The following is a 16,243-nucleotide window of genomic DNA, read 5'->3' as shown; positions in this document are numbered from 1 at the left end:
GGACATGTCTTTGTGTGGACTTTCTAGGGAGCTGGCACAGATGAAAAGGCTCTTATTGAAATCCTGGCTACTCGGACCAATGCTGAAATCCAGGCCATCAACGAGGCCTACAAGGAGGGTGAGTGTGGGAGGGCTGGCCCAGGGCTGCTGGGCAACAGGGAGTCCCCCAGCTGTCAGTATCAGCCCATTGCTCTGACCTCGGCCTCTGTGAAGCTTTGCGTGTGTGTGTGTGTGTGTGTGTGTGTGGTGTGTGTGTGTGTGTGTGTTGTTGTGTGTGTGTGTAGGGATATATATGTGTATGGATGGAGACCAGGGTTCAAACTCAGGTGTGTCTTCAGGTACCATCCACCTTATTTGATTTTTTTGTAAGTGTGTGTGTGTACGTGCATGCATGTACACATGTGCATCCACATGCATGTGTAGGTCAAAGGACAACTTGTGGAAGTCAATTTTCTCCATCTACTCTGTGGGTTCCAGGAACTGAACTCAGGTCCTCAGGCTTGGTAGCAAGCACCCTTACCTGTTGATATATGCCATTGGCCTCGCCTTGCTTTTTGAGACAGGGTCTCTTACTAGCCTAGGGGTTGCCAGTTTGGCAAGGTTGATGGCCAAGGAGCGCCAGCTTCCATTCTTCCCCTTACCAGCTGTAGGATGACAAGTATGTACTACTATCCCTGTTTCGTTTTTAGAATGTGAGTCTGAGGATCCAGCCCAGGTCCTCATGCTCATGTGACAAGCCCTTTACTGACTGGGCTGTCTCTCCATCCCTTCTAAGGGGCTTTCACAAGCCTCTTCATGTGCCCAGCTCTGCATCTAGGGAAAGTTAGCTGCCCCAAGAGAGTCCTGGTGGTAGAAGACAATTTAGATAGAATTTGGGGAACAGAGAGAGCATTTAGCCCACTAATGAGAAGGAGGGTCTCTCCTGCCTCGTTGTACCCTACACTACTATTGTCTTGAAATCCTTAAGCTTTAATCAAGTGGCCCTGGATTTTCATTCTGAAACACTACGGCTTCTGGTCAGACCTAGGAACAGCTTTCCTCTTGCAGGGCTTCCAGACAACAGTCATTTTAAGTGGAGGAGAAGTCACAGATATACTTTGGGGTTCAGTGGCTGCTGTGTAGGAGGGATGGTAGAGAGGGAGGGAAGGAAGGGAGGTTCCACTGGAAGGTGTTGTGAGGGCTGGGGTATAGCATGCACAAGGCCCTGGGTTCAATTCCCAACAATGCAACAAAATGAATGGATAGTGAATGGGAGAGATGGGGAGCTGGTGCAGGAGTGTGGAGGGGCAGGTACCAGTGCCAGCTACCTCCTGAAATCGGCAGGAAGATGGCTGGATGCCCTCAAGAACTGGCTGTACACTCCTTTATCCCCACCTCTCCTGCTGACATGGGCCTGACTCAGGTGTGACTCTCACTACTATCCAATCCTCCCAGCCTGCAGCTGCTCACACCTTTCTTCCTATCTCAGATTATCACAAATCCCTGGAGGATGCCCTGAGCTCAGATACATCTGGCCACTTCAGAAGGATCCTCATTTCTCTGGCCACGGTGAGTGAATTCATGGTTCCGAGGCCCATTCATCCCCAGAAACCACCCCTTGCCTCCTCAGGCGTCCACTTCAAAATCTCTGTTGTTCCCCTTTTTTGTTGTTATTTTTGTTTTGTTTTGCTTCTTAAGACAGGGTTTCTCTTTGTAGCCCTGGCTATCCTGGAACTCATTTTGTAGACCAGGCTGACCTAAAACTCACCTGCCTCTGCCTTCCAAGTGCTGGGATTAAAGGCGTGCACCACCATCACCTTGTGAGAATCCCCCCCTTTTATTTATTTTTTTAAGATTTATTTATTTATCATGTGTACAGTGGTCTGTGTGCATGAATCCCTACAGGCCAGAAGAGGGCACCAGGTCTCATTACAGTTGGTTGTGAGCCACCATGTGGTTGCGGGAAATTAAACTCAGGACCTCTGGAAGTCCAGATAGTGTTCTTAACCACTGAGCCATCTTGCCAACCTGAGAATCCCTTTTTGATGACTGGTATTGTGACTTTTTTGGTCTCCTTTGTATAGACCAAAGCTACATGGGTGACCCTGTCCTGTGATCCTATAACCCAGGGGCCACGTGGCATACCTTGGAATTGTTTCTGTGTTGCAAAAAATGGAAAGGGAGACAGGGACATGATTAAGCAAGTCACCCATGGGTGACTGAAGGGTACTTGTGGGGCAATGTTTGGGGACTGACTTCTCGATGGTCCTGTGACAGGGGAATCGCGAAGAAGGAGGAGAAAACCGAGACCAGGCCCGGGAAGATGCTCAGGTGAGACCCCTGGCCATCTCTATTGGACAGCTGACAGGTCCCTGACAGGCAATGACTGTCAGGTGGAACTGGCTCCTCGCTGAGACATGGCTGGTTTGGTTAGGTCAGAAGCAAATGCTTGAGGGCTTTCAAAGTGAGTTTGGGAGGGTAGAGCTTGTGTCACTGGCATGTCCCATGTGGATACTGGGACCCTCAGAATTATAAGGCAATCCAATCATAGATCGCTCATGTCAAACCTCTCAGCCTACAGTGGGAAATGGAAGGCCAAGAGGGTGACTGGTTTCTCAAATCACACAGCAGATCAAGCCCAGGGATAACTGACCCAGAAGGAGTGGGTTTGGAATCTTGCTGGAAAAGAGGCCTGAGAACCAAATGTCTGGGTTTCCTGTCTGAAAAATGAGACCAAAGTCAAAGGGATTGACTTGGCAAAGTTTAGCAAGCTGTTGTCACTCACCAATGATGTATCCCAGGTATCCTATGTCCAGTGATAACTAGATAACAGAAGGGTCACCAGGGTTCCTGACCACTCTGCTTCTCTGAAGCTGCTTTTAGAGGCTGGACAACCACAAGTCATTTTCCCTGAGAGCAGTATGGCTGCACAGGCCCCACTGAGGCCCTCACTACTGTTCACTACTGTTCCCATGGACCTGAGCCAGGTCTCCATCTGTTCTGACTGCCCCATCCCCACATGCTGAAAGAGCTTCCCCATGCTGGAGATTGACACAGATGCCACTAACTCTAACACTAGCATCCAAGGGTTACAGTAGGTGACTAGAAAGAGCATTGACAAACCCAGAGTCCCAGCCGCTGAGCCCCCCAGCTTCACCAGCAGACATGGGCTGAGACACCAGTGTCAGCTCAGCAATCCCTAGGGTAGCCTGACAAAACTGAAACTGCAAAGTTAGGCATGCCCCTGCACTGGGGGTGCTGAGGCAGGAAGAGCAGGAGCCTAGCCTCAGCTCCCCAAGACCCTGTCTCCAAAAGAACAACAAAAAATCCAACAACCCCCAAACCCTTGTTACAGAGTTTAGCAGATGTGCCCTGTGTTGAGCAGGCATTGACACTCTTCTGTGTACCATATTGTTTTTCCTGGGGAGAAATGCAGCCTTAGCCTGCCCACAGGGACAGTTGCTGAATGGCTTCAGTTTGATTGGCACCCACGTCCAACTGACTCCAGTCTGGCTTCCACAATACCCTCCAGGACCCAGCACCACCATCTCCCATATAGTTCCTTGATCAAGAAACTGTGGTCCAGCGGCCCAGTTCTGTTCCAGAATAGAAGCTCTAGGGTCCCAGTCAACAGGGTGTTTTCAATTATATTCAAGTACATTCATAGGCGCTAGCCGTGGGGTAACCCCACCCACTGTCATGTACTAAGCCCATATTTCACACACACATCCAACAGGTGTTTATTTAGTATTCATGAGCAGCCTTGTGGTGTAACAGAGGGCTTTCGATCTTAGATTTCACCAGCATCCATCCTGTACCCTGACACTATCTCTAGGGAATGCTGCTGCCTTGGATGCCAGTCGGGCAGTGGTGGTCCTGGCCCAGCAACTGCTTTGCAAGGGAAAGGGAGAGAGAGAACCTGGGTGGAGGCAGTGGAGGGACCCTTTGAACCACAGCCCTGCACTGACAGAGACTAAGTAGCTTCTCCATGAATAAGGAGCAGATCCTGGTACAGTGTCAGCTCATTTTCTGACAACTAGCAAGTTTTTGTCTCATAAGGAATATGTATTCTTTCATAAAACTTTAGAAAATAGAGCTAAAGGGAAAAAAAATCTGCCCTTCCCCTGTAGTCATCACTTAATATAGATATTCAAATTGGGCTTTCTTTTTGTATATATAAATAGTTTCCTGCTTATGACAGTTAAAATAAGCTGGGCAGAATAAACCTCACATGCCATTCCAGCAGAGGTGCCACGCAAGTTCTAGGCCAACCTGTTTTGCATGGTGACTTTCGGGACTCTATCAAAGGCCCTATTGAAAGAAAGAAGGGGGAGGGAAATGATACTTAAGGGTCAGACGCGGCTTTCAGGAGTCAGTTCTCTCCTTCCATCTTGTCAAGGCAGGCCTCTCCTGTCTGCGCACTGCTACTGGCCCTGCAGGCTTTCTCCTGCTCTCACTATGAAAGTGTTGGGATTACAGATGTGCACCATCACATGAGCTCTGGGCAAACTCAGCAGGTTCTCATGGCAAGTGCTTTGACCAACTGAGCCCTCTCCCTGGCCTGAGTTACAATCTTCAGTGGCATCAAATACATTCACAGCGCACAGCCACCGCTGCTACCCTGCCCCCTAGAACTCTACTTTTGATAAAACTGAAACTCTGAGCCCATGAGCTAATGGTTCCTGGTTTCCTCTCCCTCTAACCCAGAGCAATCTGCTTTCTGTCTCTGGGTTTGCCCCCCTCTGCAAACATCATGTTACAGGCTTGTATCTGGCTTATTCCACTCTGCACATTGCCCCTCTTAATTCATGTAGGTGATTGAAATAATTGAAAGCCCAGAGTAGCCCATAAGCCTTATAAACAGGATCATCATTGCTTGCCACTTAAATCAAGTGAAATAAAGTATTTCTACAATGGGGAAAATGATCCTAAAATTCCAGAGTGGGTAAAGAAACCGCCTAACTCTGGCCTTATGAGTTAGATACTTGAGAGCTACATTGTCAATGTTTGTACCTCCTACATAGTGAATATCAGTATTTTTTATCTAGATAAAAGAAGCACAAATATATATAATACATATGTTCATCTTGACTTATGTAAATCATATAGATGTCCTTTTTTTAACAGTGCAGGCAGATCTCTGTGAGTTCCAGTACAGCCTGGTCTACATAGTGGGTTCCAGGCCAGCCAGGACTACATAAGACAGGGCCTTACTCTGAGCTTCTCCACTATTCCAGTCTTAACCTTTTTTAAAAATATATATATGTATGTGTTTCTATGTGCACATAAGTGCAGTACCCACAGAGGCCAGAAGAGCGCAGCTCCTCCTCTGGATCTGAGGTTATGGGCAATTGTGAGCTATCTGATGTTGGTGTTGAGACCCAAACTCAAGTCCCCTGATAGAATAGTACCTGCTCTTATCCACTGAGCCTTCTTTTCAACCCCCTTAGTCTTTTTTAAAGCTTCATGGGACCTTGAGCATGGTGGCATCTTCTGTAATCCCATAACTCAGGAGGCAGAGGCAGGAGGATTGCTGTGCTTTTAATGCCTACCTGGGTTGCTATATAATAAGACCTTGTTTGCAAAGAGAAGAGAAGAAACAAGGGGTGGTGGTGCACACTGTAATCCCGGCACTCGGGAGGCAGAGGCAGGCGGATCTCTGTGAATTCTAGTCCAGCCTGGTCTACATAGTGGGTTCCAGATCAGCCAGGGCTACATAGTGAGACCTTGTCTCAAAACTAAATAAACAAAGACTAGGATCTTGGTCTATGAAGGAGAATATGATGGTTGGTAGGATACTAGGGAAAGGACTAAGGACAGTTCAGGTACCTTGAGACTGGCTGGATTTATTCCCAGACATTTGGGTCAGAGCATATTGGCTCACAAAAGTCCTGGCCACAGTGTCTACACCACAGGCTGTTCTTCTTAAGGAGAATGTTTATAGTGCCCACCTATGCTGTGTGCCTGTGACTCCCAGGCCTCAGCTGTCCTGCCTTCCTGCCTATGACCTGAGGAGCTAAGGTGACAGAGTCTGATACTGATTTGCTATCCAGAATCTGTGCCTGCCCCTTCCCAGTGGCTCTGTAGGCTAGTGAAGGGGGCTTTCCTTCTCCCGGATGTCAGACAAACGGGACTTCAGGCTACCCTCGGTTACTGAGCATGAAGGTGTCATTCCTCTCTGGGAACCACACTATAAAATTATTCCTGCTGGGTGGTGTTGGTGCACGCCTTTAATCCCAGTACCCAGGAGACAGAGGCAGGTGGATCTCTGTGAGTTCAAGGCCAGCCTGGTATACAGAGTGAGTTCCAGGACAACCAGGGCTGTTACACAGAGAAATCCTGTCTTAAAAAAACCAAATTTCCAGGCCTGACTTCTGAGTTCTAGCCCAGAGGTTAAAGAAGAGAGATACCTCTCCCAGTCCTTCACTGTGACCCTGGGGTCTCTTGGTACCTCTGCCACTCTGAGCCAGGCCTTGGGTCTCCAGGGTCCTCCAGCCAATCACTCCAGCCTCTGACTCTTGCCTCCCCTCTCTCCCTCCTCTCTCTCCTCCCCACTCTCAGGTTGCTGCTGAGATCTTGGTGAGTGTTCTGTTCTTCACGGGAATTTGCCAGCTTCTGAGTCCTGCTGTGCTTGGGCTGGGGGCTGAGTGGGGCAGGATTGGGCAACCACTGGGGATTCCCTCACAGCTTCTCTCTCTCCCTTTCCGGGCCTTTTGAGGGCTCGGTTTAAAAAGGGCCAGGTGTGATAGTGCATGATTATAATCCCAACACTTGGCAAATGGAGATTGGAGGGTCAGGAGTTCAAGGTCATCCTCAGCTGCACAGAGAGTTTGAGGCCGCCCTGGACTATACAAAACTTAGTCTCAAAAACGGGATTCACAAGCAAAGCAAGTGCTTCCCATGCTTTAGCCATTCATTCCTAGCCTGAGTTACACTTTATAATCACCAGCTATAGATTGACTTATTTTAATTTTCTTTTTAAACCCAAAGTGAGTTTTTAAAAGACAATTCAAATAGGATTATAGCTGGCTAGGGGATTGTGGAAACTTTTGTGGTAGAGTATTTGCCCTTGACAACAACTAGGGAAAACCAACTAAGATGTTTTTGCTTGTTCACATACATGTTCATGCTCACCAGAGTGATTCTCTCGTGACTGGGTAGGAGGACCAAGACCCCACACCCAGCTCCAGCCCCATCTCTGGGTCTTGAGGACTTCAAAGGGAGATGGAATGACCACTATGCTCCAGAGTTGAGGAAAGAGGGGACCAACGTCAATCTTCTTAGATAGCTGGTCTAACCCCACCCTGTCTGCCCTGAGCCTCAGCAGAGACAGTTGGTACTAACCATGGCTTTCTCATGTCTCTCCCTAAACCCTGTCCCACCTGGGCTCTGCAGGAAATAGCTGACACTCCCAGTGGAGACAAAACTTCCTTGGAGACTCGCTTCATGACGGTCCTGTGCACCCGTAGCTATCCCCATCTCCGCAGAGGTGAGCCTACAGAACACCCCTACCCCCATCTTCCAGCGTGGCAGTGGGAGCCCCAAATCTGACCTGAGCACCCCAGCCCTCTGTGAAGAGCAGAAAAGCTAAGTGCCTGTTTCCTTTCCCCTCACTCCAGTGGCAGAGTGAGGGGGTGGGGGGGAGGGACGACTCCAGAGCCCTAGCCTGTCCTCAGCCTGCTGCCTTCCCCACCATACCAAAGCAGATAGAACACCTAGGATAAGGAATGGCCAGCCAGTCACCTCAGAAACATTCAGCATTAAGGATTCTGAGGGGTGCTGTAGTGACCCATTGGTGGTGCTTGCCAGTAACAAAGCAGAGAGGGGTAAGGATGGCACATCTGTGTGCAGTGGCAACCCTGAAGTCCCCTGTCACTGGGACTTTTGCTGCCTTGCATGTATCTACTCTGTACCTTTCAATACTCAGACGCTGGGTGCTTGATGTTCCGTTGCCTTGACTCCGGTCCCCCACTTATCAGCTGTGTGGCTGAGCAGATGACTGGGTCTCTGTACCTTGGTCCCCTTATCTAAGAATTGGGGTTTTAATTGCAACCCACATGGTTGCTAGGATACAAAACCTACAATAAACATAAAAGTAGTCGGCCTGTGCAGGGCATGCAAAGCCCCTGGGTGTCATTTTGATTATTATATAGTAAGTGCCATCCCAGCCTGTCCGGGAATAAGAGGGAACCTAGAGAGGAAGGCAACCCTGGGTGGTCCAAGCATAGTTCCTTTTACACATCAGTAACTGGGATAACAGAACTTGCCAAGACCTGGGGTTATTGGCCAGACCTGGAGGAGCTGGTATTGCTAGTTGGCTCCAAGCCTTATGACAGTCCCGAGGCCAGAACCTGCCTGTCACCACAACCCTACCCAGTGCACAGCATGTATTATGAATATGCTATGAGGACTTATGGTGTAGGACAGGTGACCCTGCCCAAGTGGTGTTCACCTCCCCCTCATTTCTCTTGGCCAGTCTTCCAGGAGTTCATCAAGATGACCAACTATGACATAGAGCACGTCATCAAGAAGGAGATGTCTGGGGATGTCAAGGATGCATTTGTGGCCATCGGTAATGGACCAGGGGAAGGGGCTGGGCCATTGCTGGAAATGTGGGCAGGTTCCCTGGAGGAAGGTAGCCTTAGCATTCATCCTATGTTGCTGTTACTGGGAACTAAACACTGTCTGAGATCATCTACCCTGCCGAGGTGATTGTGGAAGACATCTTCAAGGCTCTGGGGGCAGGGTGAGAAAAGGGCATTCCAGGGAAAGGACCAGGAGAGCAGAGAAGGGCAGTGCTCTGCAGAATTCGAGTGTCTGTATACAGATGTACCACACAGGAGACATGCCATATATGCACCTGTGAGACTCACAGGACATGTATGCATAGCATGCAAGATGCATTCATTCACAGGGCACACACCACATGCACTAGACACACCTTAAGCGTGTTCTCTCAAACCACGTTCTGCCACTTTCCCTGGGCTTTTTGTTTTTTAAGATTTTTTTGTTACCATTTATTATTTATTTTTTGTGTGTACACGTGTGTGTACAGGTATGTGTATACCATAGCCTGTGTGTGGAGATCAGAGGAAAACTTTATATAAGAGAATTGGTTCTCTTCATTATGTGGATCCTGGGGACCGCAGTCAGGTCCTTAGGCTTTGTTTCAAATACATTAGCCTGCTGAGCCATCCCATGGCCCAAAGATCTTGACTTTGAAAGGGTCTCTTTCCCTTTTTGGGTCTCATTTCTCGCTGTGTAAATATGGATACATACAGAGCTAAGCGTAATATTGCATTCTGTATATACCTTATTGTAGCAGCAGGTGGCGACAGAAGGCTTTCAAATTCTCTCCATCAACTGCAAAATGCATCTTGAATTTCAGGAATTCTAAAATGTGGAGGAAAAGTGTTTTAGATTAGATCAATGGAGGTGTTGCTTACAGTGGCTCTTTACTACCTAGAGCAACACCAGAGAGGCAGGACAGCATAGGGATTGGAAGCTGGGGAGCTGAGTAGGAACTGCCTCTTGATTGCTGTGTGTCCCTGGGCAGAACACAGAACCTGTCTCAGCTTCTGCTCTCTGCGACAGAACATGGAAACTGGCCTTTCTACCTAATCCTCAAGTGGCACAGAAGCTGTTAACCCCACATACACATCCCATCCCTGCTCAAAATGTCTCCAGAATCTGAATTTCTAGAGTGGGATCTAAAACTCAGGTGTTGTTTTAGGGTTTTGGTTTTGGGTTTTGGGTTTTAGGTTTTGCAACACACATATGTGGTAGCCTGTGAAATCCAGAAGAAGTTGTTATCGCCACTGGAACTGGAATTAATAGGCAGTTGTAAGTGGCCCAAAGGGAGTGCTGGGAACAAAACTTGAGTCTTCTGGGAGAGCAATAAGTACTCCTAACCACTGAGCTCTCACTCCAGTCTCCAGACCCCAAAACTCAGTTGTTGGTTTTTATTTTGTTTTGTTTTGTTTTTTTGTTTTTTGTTTGTTTGTTTTTCGAGACAGGATTTCTCTGTGGCTTTAGGAGGCTGTCCTGGAACTAGCTCTTGGAGACCAGGCTGGTCTCGAACTCACAGAGATCCACCTGCCTCTGCCTCCTGAGTGCTGGGATTAAAGGCGTGTGCCACCACCGCCCGGCCCAAAACTCAGTTTTTAACCATCTTCTCACATGCTTCTAATGCACTCAAAGTTGGTGGCCCTGCACCCAACATCCACTAAGGCTTAAATCCCATTTACATATTCTGCTGACCCCTGTCAGCTTCAAACATCTTCACTGTAGGAAAGATGCAACACACACACACACAGAGAGAGAGAGAGAGAGAGAGAGAGAGAGAGAGAGAGAGAGAGAGAGAGAGAGAGAGAGATATGAACATAGGGCAGGTAAAGGGAGCAGCATTGTGGAGGGGATATATAAAGCAACAGCTCTAAGCATGACAGCAGTGACCTGCAGGCCCAGTAGGTTTTTTGGTTGCAGTAGACAGAGGCAATCCCTGCCCAGGGTCTGAGCAGCAGCACACAGCCTCTGACTGGATTCCCTGCTTCTCTCTCCTCTTCCCTACAGTTCAGAGTGTCAAGAACAAACCTCTCTTCTTTGCTGACAAACTGTACAAGTCCATGAAGGTATGGTATCTGACCTGTTTATAAGCACTGTCTTTCCCATACCTACAGGCACAGATGTGTGCCATTCCCCAGATGAGGACTTCAGGCTGCTGTTTCCCTACTTTGCTATTTATCTGCATCTGCCTTTGGCCCAAAGATAGTCTTTCTCAATCAGGGGTGATTTTTGTGCCCCTCTCCCTGGGGATATTTGCAATATCCAGACAAATTTCTGGTTGCCAAATCTTAGAAGAGTATTGCTGTTGGCACCTGATGAAAGTGAACGGGGATCTTAACATGCCCTGTTGTATACAAGATAGATCCCTATATCAAAGAATGATCCAGCCCAACTGCTTAAGAACTCCCTGTGTGCCAAGGCCTGAGCCTCTTGTCCACCTCTCTGACCACAGTTGACCCCCATGGCAGTTCTATGGACTCATGGTAACCCCCTTATTTCATAGAAGAACAAAGAACAGTACATGGCAGTTACATTTGGCCCATGTTTATATACCTGATAAGTGGCAGAGCTGGAGGGAGAGAGGGCCCTGGTCCTCACATATTCCATATCCTATGTTAGTTTCCAAGACTTCTGAAATGAGTTTCTACAACTGAATGACAAGAGCATAATCTGTGATGGTTCTAAAATCAAGGCATCAGCAAGGTCTGTTCCTTCCTATCCTATTCCTCATACCCCTCCCTGCCTCCTGGGGATTGCCAGGAATCCCTTGTGTATCTTGGGGTTTGGCTGCACCACTCCAGTCTCTACCTTCATCTTTGTGTGTATGCCTGTGTCCTGGCTCTTCTTAGATGCCACCTAGTGGGTTTAGGGCCCTAATCCAACATGACTTCATTTTAACTCATTACAATGGTGTGGTAATTAGCATTCCATCTCTGTGATACATTATCTGGGAGAAAAATCAAATTAAAGGATGAAAAAATGGTTTGGGGATTACAGTTTCAGAGGCTTCAGTCCATGGTCTTCTGGTCCAATGCTTTTGAGCCTGTGGTGATGTAGAATGTCATGGCAAGGAGGACATGGCAGCCGGGCATTGGTGGTGCACACCTTTAATCCCAGCACTCGGGAGGCAGAGGCAGATGGATCTCTGTGAGTTGGAGACCAGCCTGGTCTACAAGAGCTAGTTTCAGGACAGCCTCCAAAGACACAGAGAAACCCTGTCTTGAAAACACCAAAAAAAAAAAAAGAAAGAAAGAAAGAAAAGAAAAGAAGGAGGAGGAGATGGTAGAGCAGAGCTGCTCACTTCCTGGTAGCCTAAAGCAGAGAGGGAGGAAGGGACTAGGGACAAAGTATATACTCTAACACCCCCAGGACTCACTTCATCTTTACCATTTCCCAGTAATGCCACCAGATTGAATATACATCAATGCACTGACCTGTCAAGGAAGTCAGAAACCTTAAGATCCACTTCCCCAAATCTCTAGTTCTGCACACTGCATTGGGGACCAAGCCTTCAATGCATGAATTTGGGGAAGGCTACATCCTCCAAACACAGCAACACAAAGACTCTGTTCCCAAGGTTACGTTCTGAGGTTCCAATAGGATGTTGAGTTTTAACAGGGCCTGCTCAGCCCATACAGGCCCTCTGCATCTCTCTGTCTGTCCAGTCCTCAACACAATGGAGTTTGATTGGTACTGTCTTGGAAGATAACAATGGAATAGCCCACCTGGTTTGGAAGGGCAGAATCGACAGGCAGGCAGACATCTGCTGACCTAGCTCTGCCTCTTCCTCATGCCCTGTGTATCTCTCCTTTTTGGCTCCACCAGGGTGCTGGCACAGATGAGAAGACCCTCACTAGGGTGATGATCTCCCGGAGTGAGATAGATCTGTTCAACATTCGGAGGGAATTCATTGAGAAATATGACAAGTCTCTACACCAGGCCATTGAGGTAAGGCTCAGTGGGCTCTTGGATTACCATGTAATCCATGTAACCAGGGAATTGCTAAATGAAGGGAGACCTGCCTCATTGTTTTTGCTATGAAAATATTTATTTTATGTGTATGTGTGTTTGCCTACATGTATGTCTGGTGCATGCCTGGTGCCCATAGTGTTCAGAAGAAGGTAACAGGTCCCCTGGCACTGGAGTTCCAGAGAGTTGTGAGTTGCCATGTGGATGCTGGGAACTGAACCTGGGTCCTCTGCAAGAGCAGCTTTTAACTACTGAGCCATCTATCCAGCCCCCGATTTTTACTTCTTGTAATTTTATTAAAGTATATAGTTTACAGGCTGGTCAAGTGGTAACAGGTAACCAGTACTAATTGTGGTGTCAACCATACTATAAAGTTTAGTTTATATACCACAAAACTGATTTTTTAAGAACATAATTCAATATTTATTTTTTATTTATTGGTAATGGGGATTGAAACACATGCTAAGTATAACTGAGCTATAATACCAACCCTTCTTAAGAAATCTCTTATTAAGTGGTGTGGTGGTGCATACCTTTAATCCCAGCACTCAGGAGGAAGATTCATGGGGATCCCTGAGTCTGAGGCTAGCCTTAACTCACTCTGTAGACCAGAGTGAGTTTCAGAATAGCCAGGGCTACACAAAGAAACCCTGTTTCAAAAAAAGAAAAAGAAATTTCTTACTTTGAGACAGGGTCAGGGTCACTACGTTGCCCAGGCTGGTCTTTAAGTCACTCTGTAGCCCAAGCTGATGTTGAACTTGCCATCCTCTTGACTCTGCCTCCTATTTGCTGGAATTACAAGTGTGTCCCATCATGCCAGAGGGTGGTGGCACATGCCTTTAATCCCAGCACTAGGGAGGCAGAGGCAGGCAGATCTCTGTAAGTTTGAGACCAGCCTGGTCTACAAGAGCTAGTTCCAGACAGCCTCCAAAGCCACAGAGAAACCCTGTCTCAGGAAAAAAAAAAAAAAAAAAAAAAAAAAAACGTGTCCCACCATACCTGGTTCATATAGTGCTGGGGATCAAACCCAGAGCTTCATGCTTGGCAGAAAAGCAGTCTACTAACTGAGCAACATCCCTAGCTCCTCTTTAAAGTTTTTATTCATTTATTTGATATAGTGCTCTGAATTAAAGCTAGGGTTTCGTGCATCCTAAGCGAACATACTACCATTGAGCTATATTCCCATCTCAGAATTTTCCAAGTAGCCAGGTATCCTATAATCTGGAAATACGGATAGATAAAGGTCATTCTTGACTGTAATGAGTTGGAGGTCAACCTGGGCTACATGAGACCTTGTCTCTAAAACCAAAAACATAAGTAATAGAAACCCCTTCTAATAGGATCAGTGCCACTGGGGAGAGTCTGGCTCCCAGACCTGACTACAGACAGACCCTTGTGGTGTATCACAGGAAGTAGTACTTACCAGCTTTGTTGCTGGCCTGCATCTTGGTGCACTCTCGGATGATGGCCACATAGCAGTGGGCACCATGGGCTAAGGAATGTGCCTAGTTTCCTGAGGCAAGATGGAAGCCTCAGGCCCTTCAGGGGGAAGCTGCAGGGCTGGCTGGACAGGAGGAGCTCAGATAGCAGATGGGATCCAAGCTGCTCCCAGAAGGAGAGGAGACACTCATGCCTTGCAGCTCTGCAGGGTCAGATTCTAAAGCGCTGATTGCTGGGGGTCACAGATGTGTGTCTGGAGAGGTCTCTCTGGCCCTGGGTACAGCAACTATGTTGGTGACCAAGATGCTGAGGGTCATGTCTAGACTAGGAAGTTGGGGCATTTAGACCAGAATTATTCCTTTCTCATTCTGCTTTCTCTCTGTCCTGCCAGGGTGACACTTCTGGAGACTTCCTGAAGGCTTTACTAGCTCTCTGTGGTGGAGAGGACTAGAGCTACTGGTCTTGGTGGCCCCTCTGCCAAGCAGTGGCCAGCAGCACCAGCCACCGTGACCTGACCAAGCCATTGTTCCAGCTTCAGAGACTAAGGAAGGAGGAGTGAGGGGTGGGGTTAGACTGTCATTCAGCTGGGGCTCTCTCTAGCCATCGAGGGCCCCAGGCCATCCCTTCTGTTATCCCTCCTGCTCATGGCTGAGTGGCTGGAGAACCACAGCCATATATCACATTCACCCCTGCTCTCCTTCTACTTCCTCCTCAGCCCTCCCAGCTTCCATTCCCCCCCCCCCCCGACATAACCCCTGCCCTGATTCAAGCTTTTGTCACATCTCAAAACATATCAAGCCTCTGGCTATAAAATGAGTGATGTGTATGCTTTGAAGGGTGGGGTGTGGTGGCTGGTGCCAGGTGAGCATTCTGGGATAAAGAAGATGGATTAATTTGATAGAGCAGTGATCTTCCCCACTGTCGCCATCTAATCTACTAAAGTACTGAGCTAGGACTTTCCATGCCAGGTTTCACTTTGTGTCTACGACACTCTGAGCTTCAGACCTTGGGCCCATCCCTTCCCTTCTCTGGCCTCTGTTATCTACAAAATGAGCGACCAAAATACCCTGTAACACTGGCCTTCTAGACTGAGTCTGCAGCTTGAATCTTACTCATTCTTTTAAAAAGGAAAGAAACAGGGCTAACTTAAGAACAAGTTCTCTGTAAGCATGAGGACCTGAGTTCAATCTCCAGAACCCATTTATTTATTTTTTATTATGTACACAATTTTCTGTCTGCATGTATCCCTGCAGGCCAGAAGAGAGCACTGGATCTCATTACAGATGATTGTGAGTTACCATGTGGTTGCTGGGAATTGAACTCAGGACCTCTGGAAAAGCAGCCAGTGCTCTTAACCTCTGAGCCATTTCTCCAGCCCTCCAGAACCCATTTAAAAAAGCTGGGTACCCACAGGACATGGTGGTGCACGGCCTTTAATCCTAGCACTAAGGAGACAGAAGCAGGCAGATATCTGTGGATCCAAGGCCATCATGGTCTACATAACAAGTTCAGACCAGCCAAGGATTTATCTGGGTGAAAACAAGCACGCATATATAAACAAACACGCATATATAAACAAACAACCAGGCACATTGTGCATTTATAATCTCAGTGCTGGGAGATGGCAATCGGAGGATCATGGGACTTTACCTCCTCCTGCTTCTTGAGAAGATACAGAGTGGGACCTGCTGCAAGCCTGGGAAGTCCCAGACTCCTTAGGACTCAGGCCTCCCAATGCTTGCCCCCTGAATGCCCTCCCTTTACAACCAACCCTGTACTTCCTCTCTGACCTCCTTGAGAACATGATGCCATCAGTAGATTCATCTTGAGAGGGGGTAGAGATAAGCCATGAGGCCCCACAGCAGCTGCTTTATCCATGTTTGCTCATCCATCTTCTGCCCTGCACTTGGAACTGAGATTTTTCAGGGACTGTGATAGGAGGATGTCTACTGGGCAGAGGGTGTGGAGGTGTTTGCACTCAGGGTATTGGTGGTAGAAGCTGTCTTCATGGACAGTTGGGAGTTTCTGGGTCTGGTTTTTTGTCATTCCTTCACTGGGTGACCTTGCAGCCATTATTCAATGGCCTCACTGGGCCTTGGTTTTCCCATTTGTATAATGAAGGATTGGACATGATGAGGGCTGGACATGAAGAGTCTGAAACTAAGAATACTTGTCAGATCTTCCCTTCTTCTAGCAGACAGGAGTCCAAGTGCTGGGGAGAGTCAGCTGAAAATGCTTTGGGGTATTTGGCCAATTTAACAATTAACAAAATGGCTGGTTTTGGAGTCAG

General features: G+C 47.8%; 1 protein-coding gene across 3 annotated transcripts in view; it reads left to right on the top strand.

Annotated features, from left to right (window-relative positions):
• Positions 1-15,045, top strand: part of Anxa6 (annexin A6) — a 53,495-nt gene extending 38,450 nt beyond the window's left edge. For 2 of the 3 annotated variants that reach the window (XM_027427465.2, XM_027427467.2), the window contains 9 exons: positions 28-118; positions 1,469-1,548; positions 2,257-2,310; positions 6,541-6,558; positions 7,375-7,468; positions 8,456-8,551; positions 10,552-10,610; positions 12,370-12,492; positions 14,345-15,045. In XM_027427465.2, coding sequence (XP_027283266.1) covers positions 28-118; positions 1,469-1,548; positions 2,257-2,310; positions 6,541-6,558; positions 7,375-7,468; positions 8,456-8,551; positions 10,552-10,610; positions 12,370-12,492; positions 14,345-14,404 — 675 coding nt within the window. In that variant the 3' untranslated portion in view covers positions 14,405-15,045. The remainder of the gene's footprint in view (positions 1-27; positions 119-1,468; positions 1,549-2,256; positions 2,311-6,540; positions 6,559-7,374; positions 7,469-8,455; positions 8,552-10,551; positions 10,611-12,369; positions 12,493-14,344) is intronic. The other variant, XM_027427466.2, reaches the window with a different exon arrangement.
• Positions 15,046-16,243: the final 1,198 nt, after the last annotated feature.

The sequence above is a fragment of the Cricetulus griseus genome, chromosome 7 (assembly GCF_003668045.3).
Source record: "Cricetulus griseus strain 17A/GY chromosome 7, alternate assembly CriGri-PICRH-1.0, whole genome shotgun sequence".
Lineage (NCBI taxonomy): Eukaryota > Metazoa > Chordata > Mammalia > Rodentia > Cricetidae > Cricetulus > Cricetulus griseus.
The sequence above is the reverse complement of the archived record's forward strand: the minus strand, read 5'-3'. Positions and strand labels throughout refer to the sequence as shown.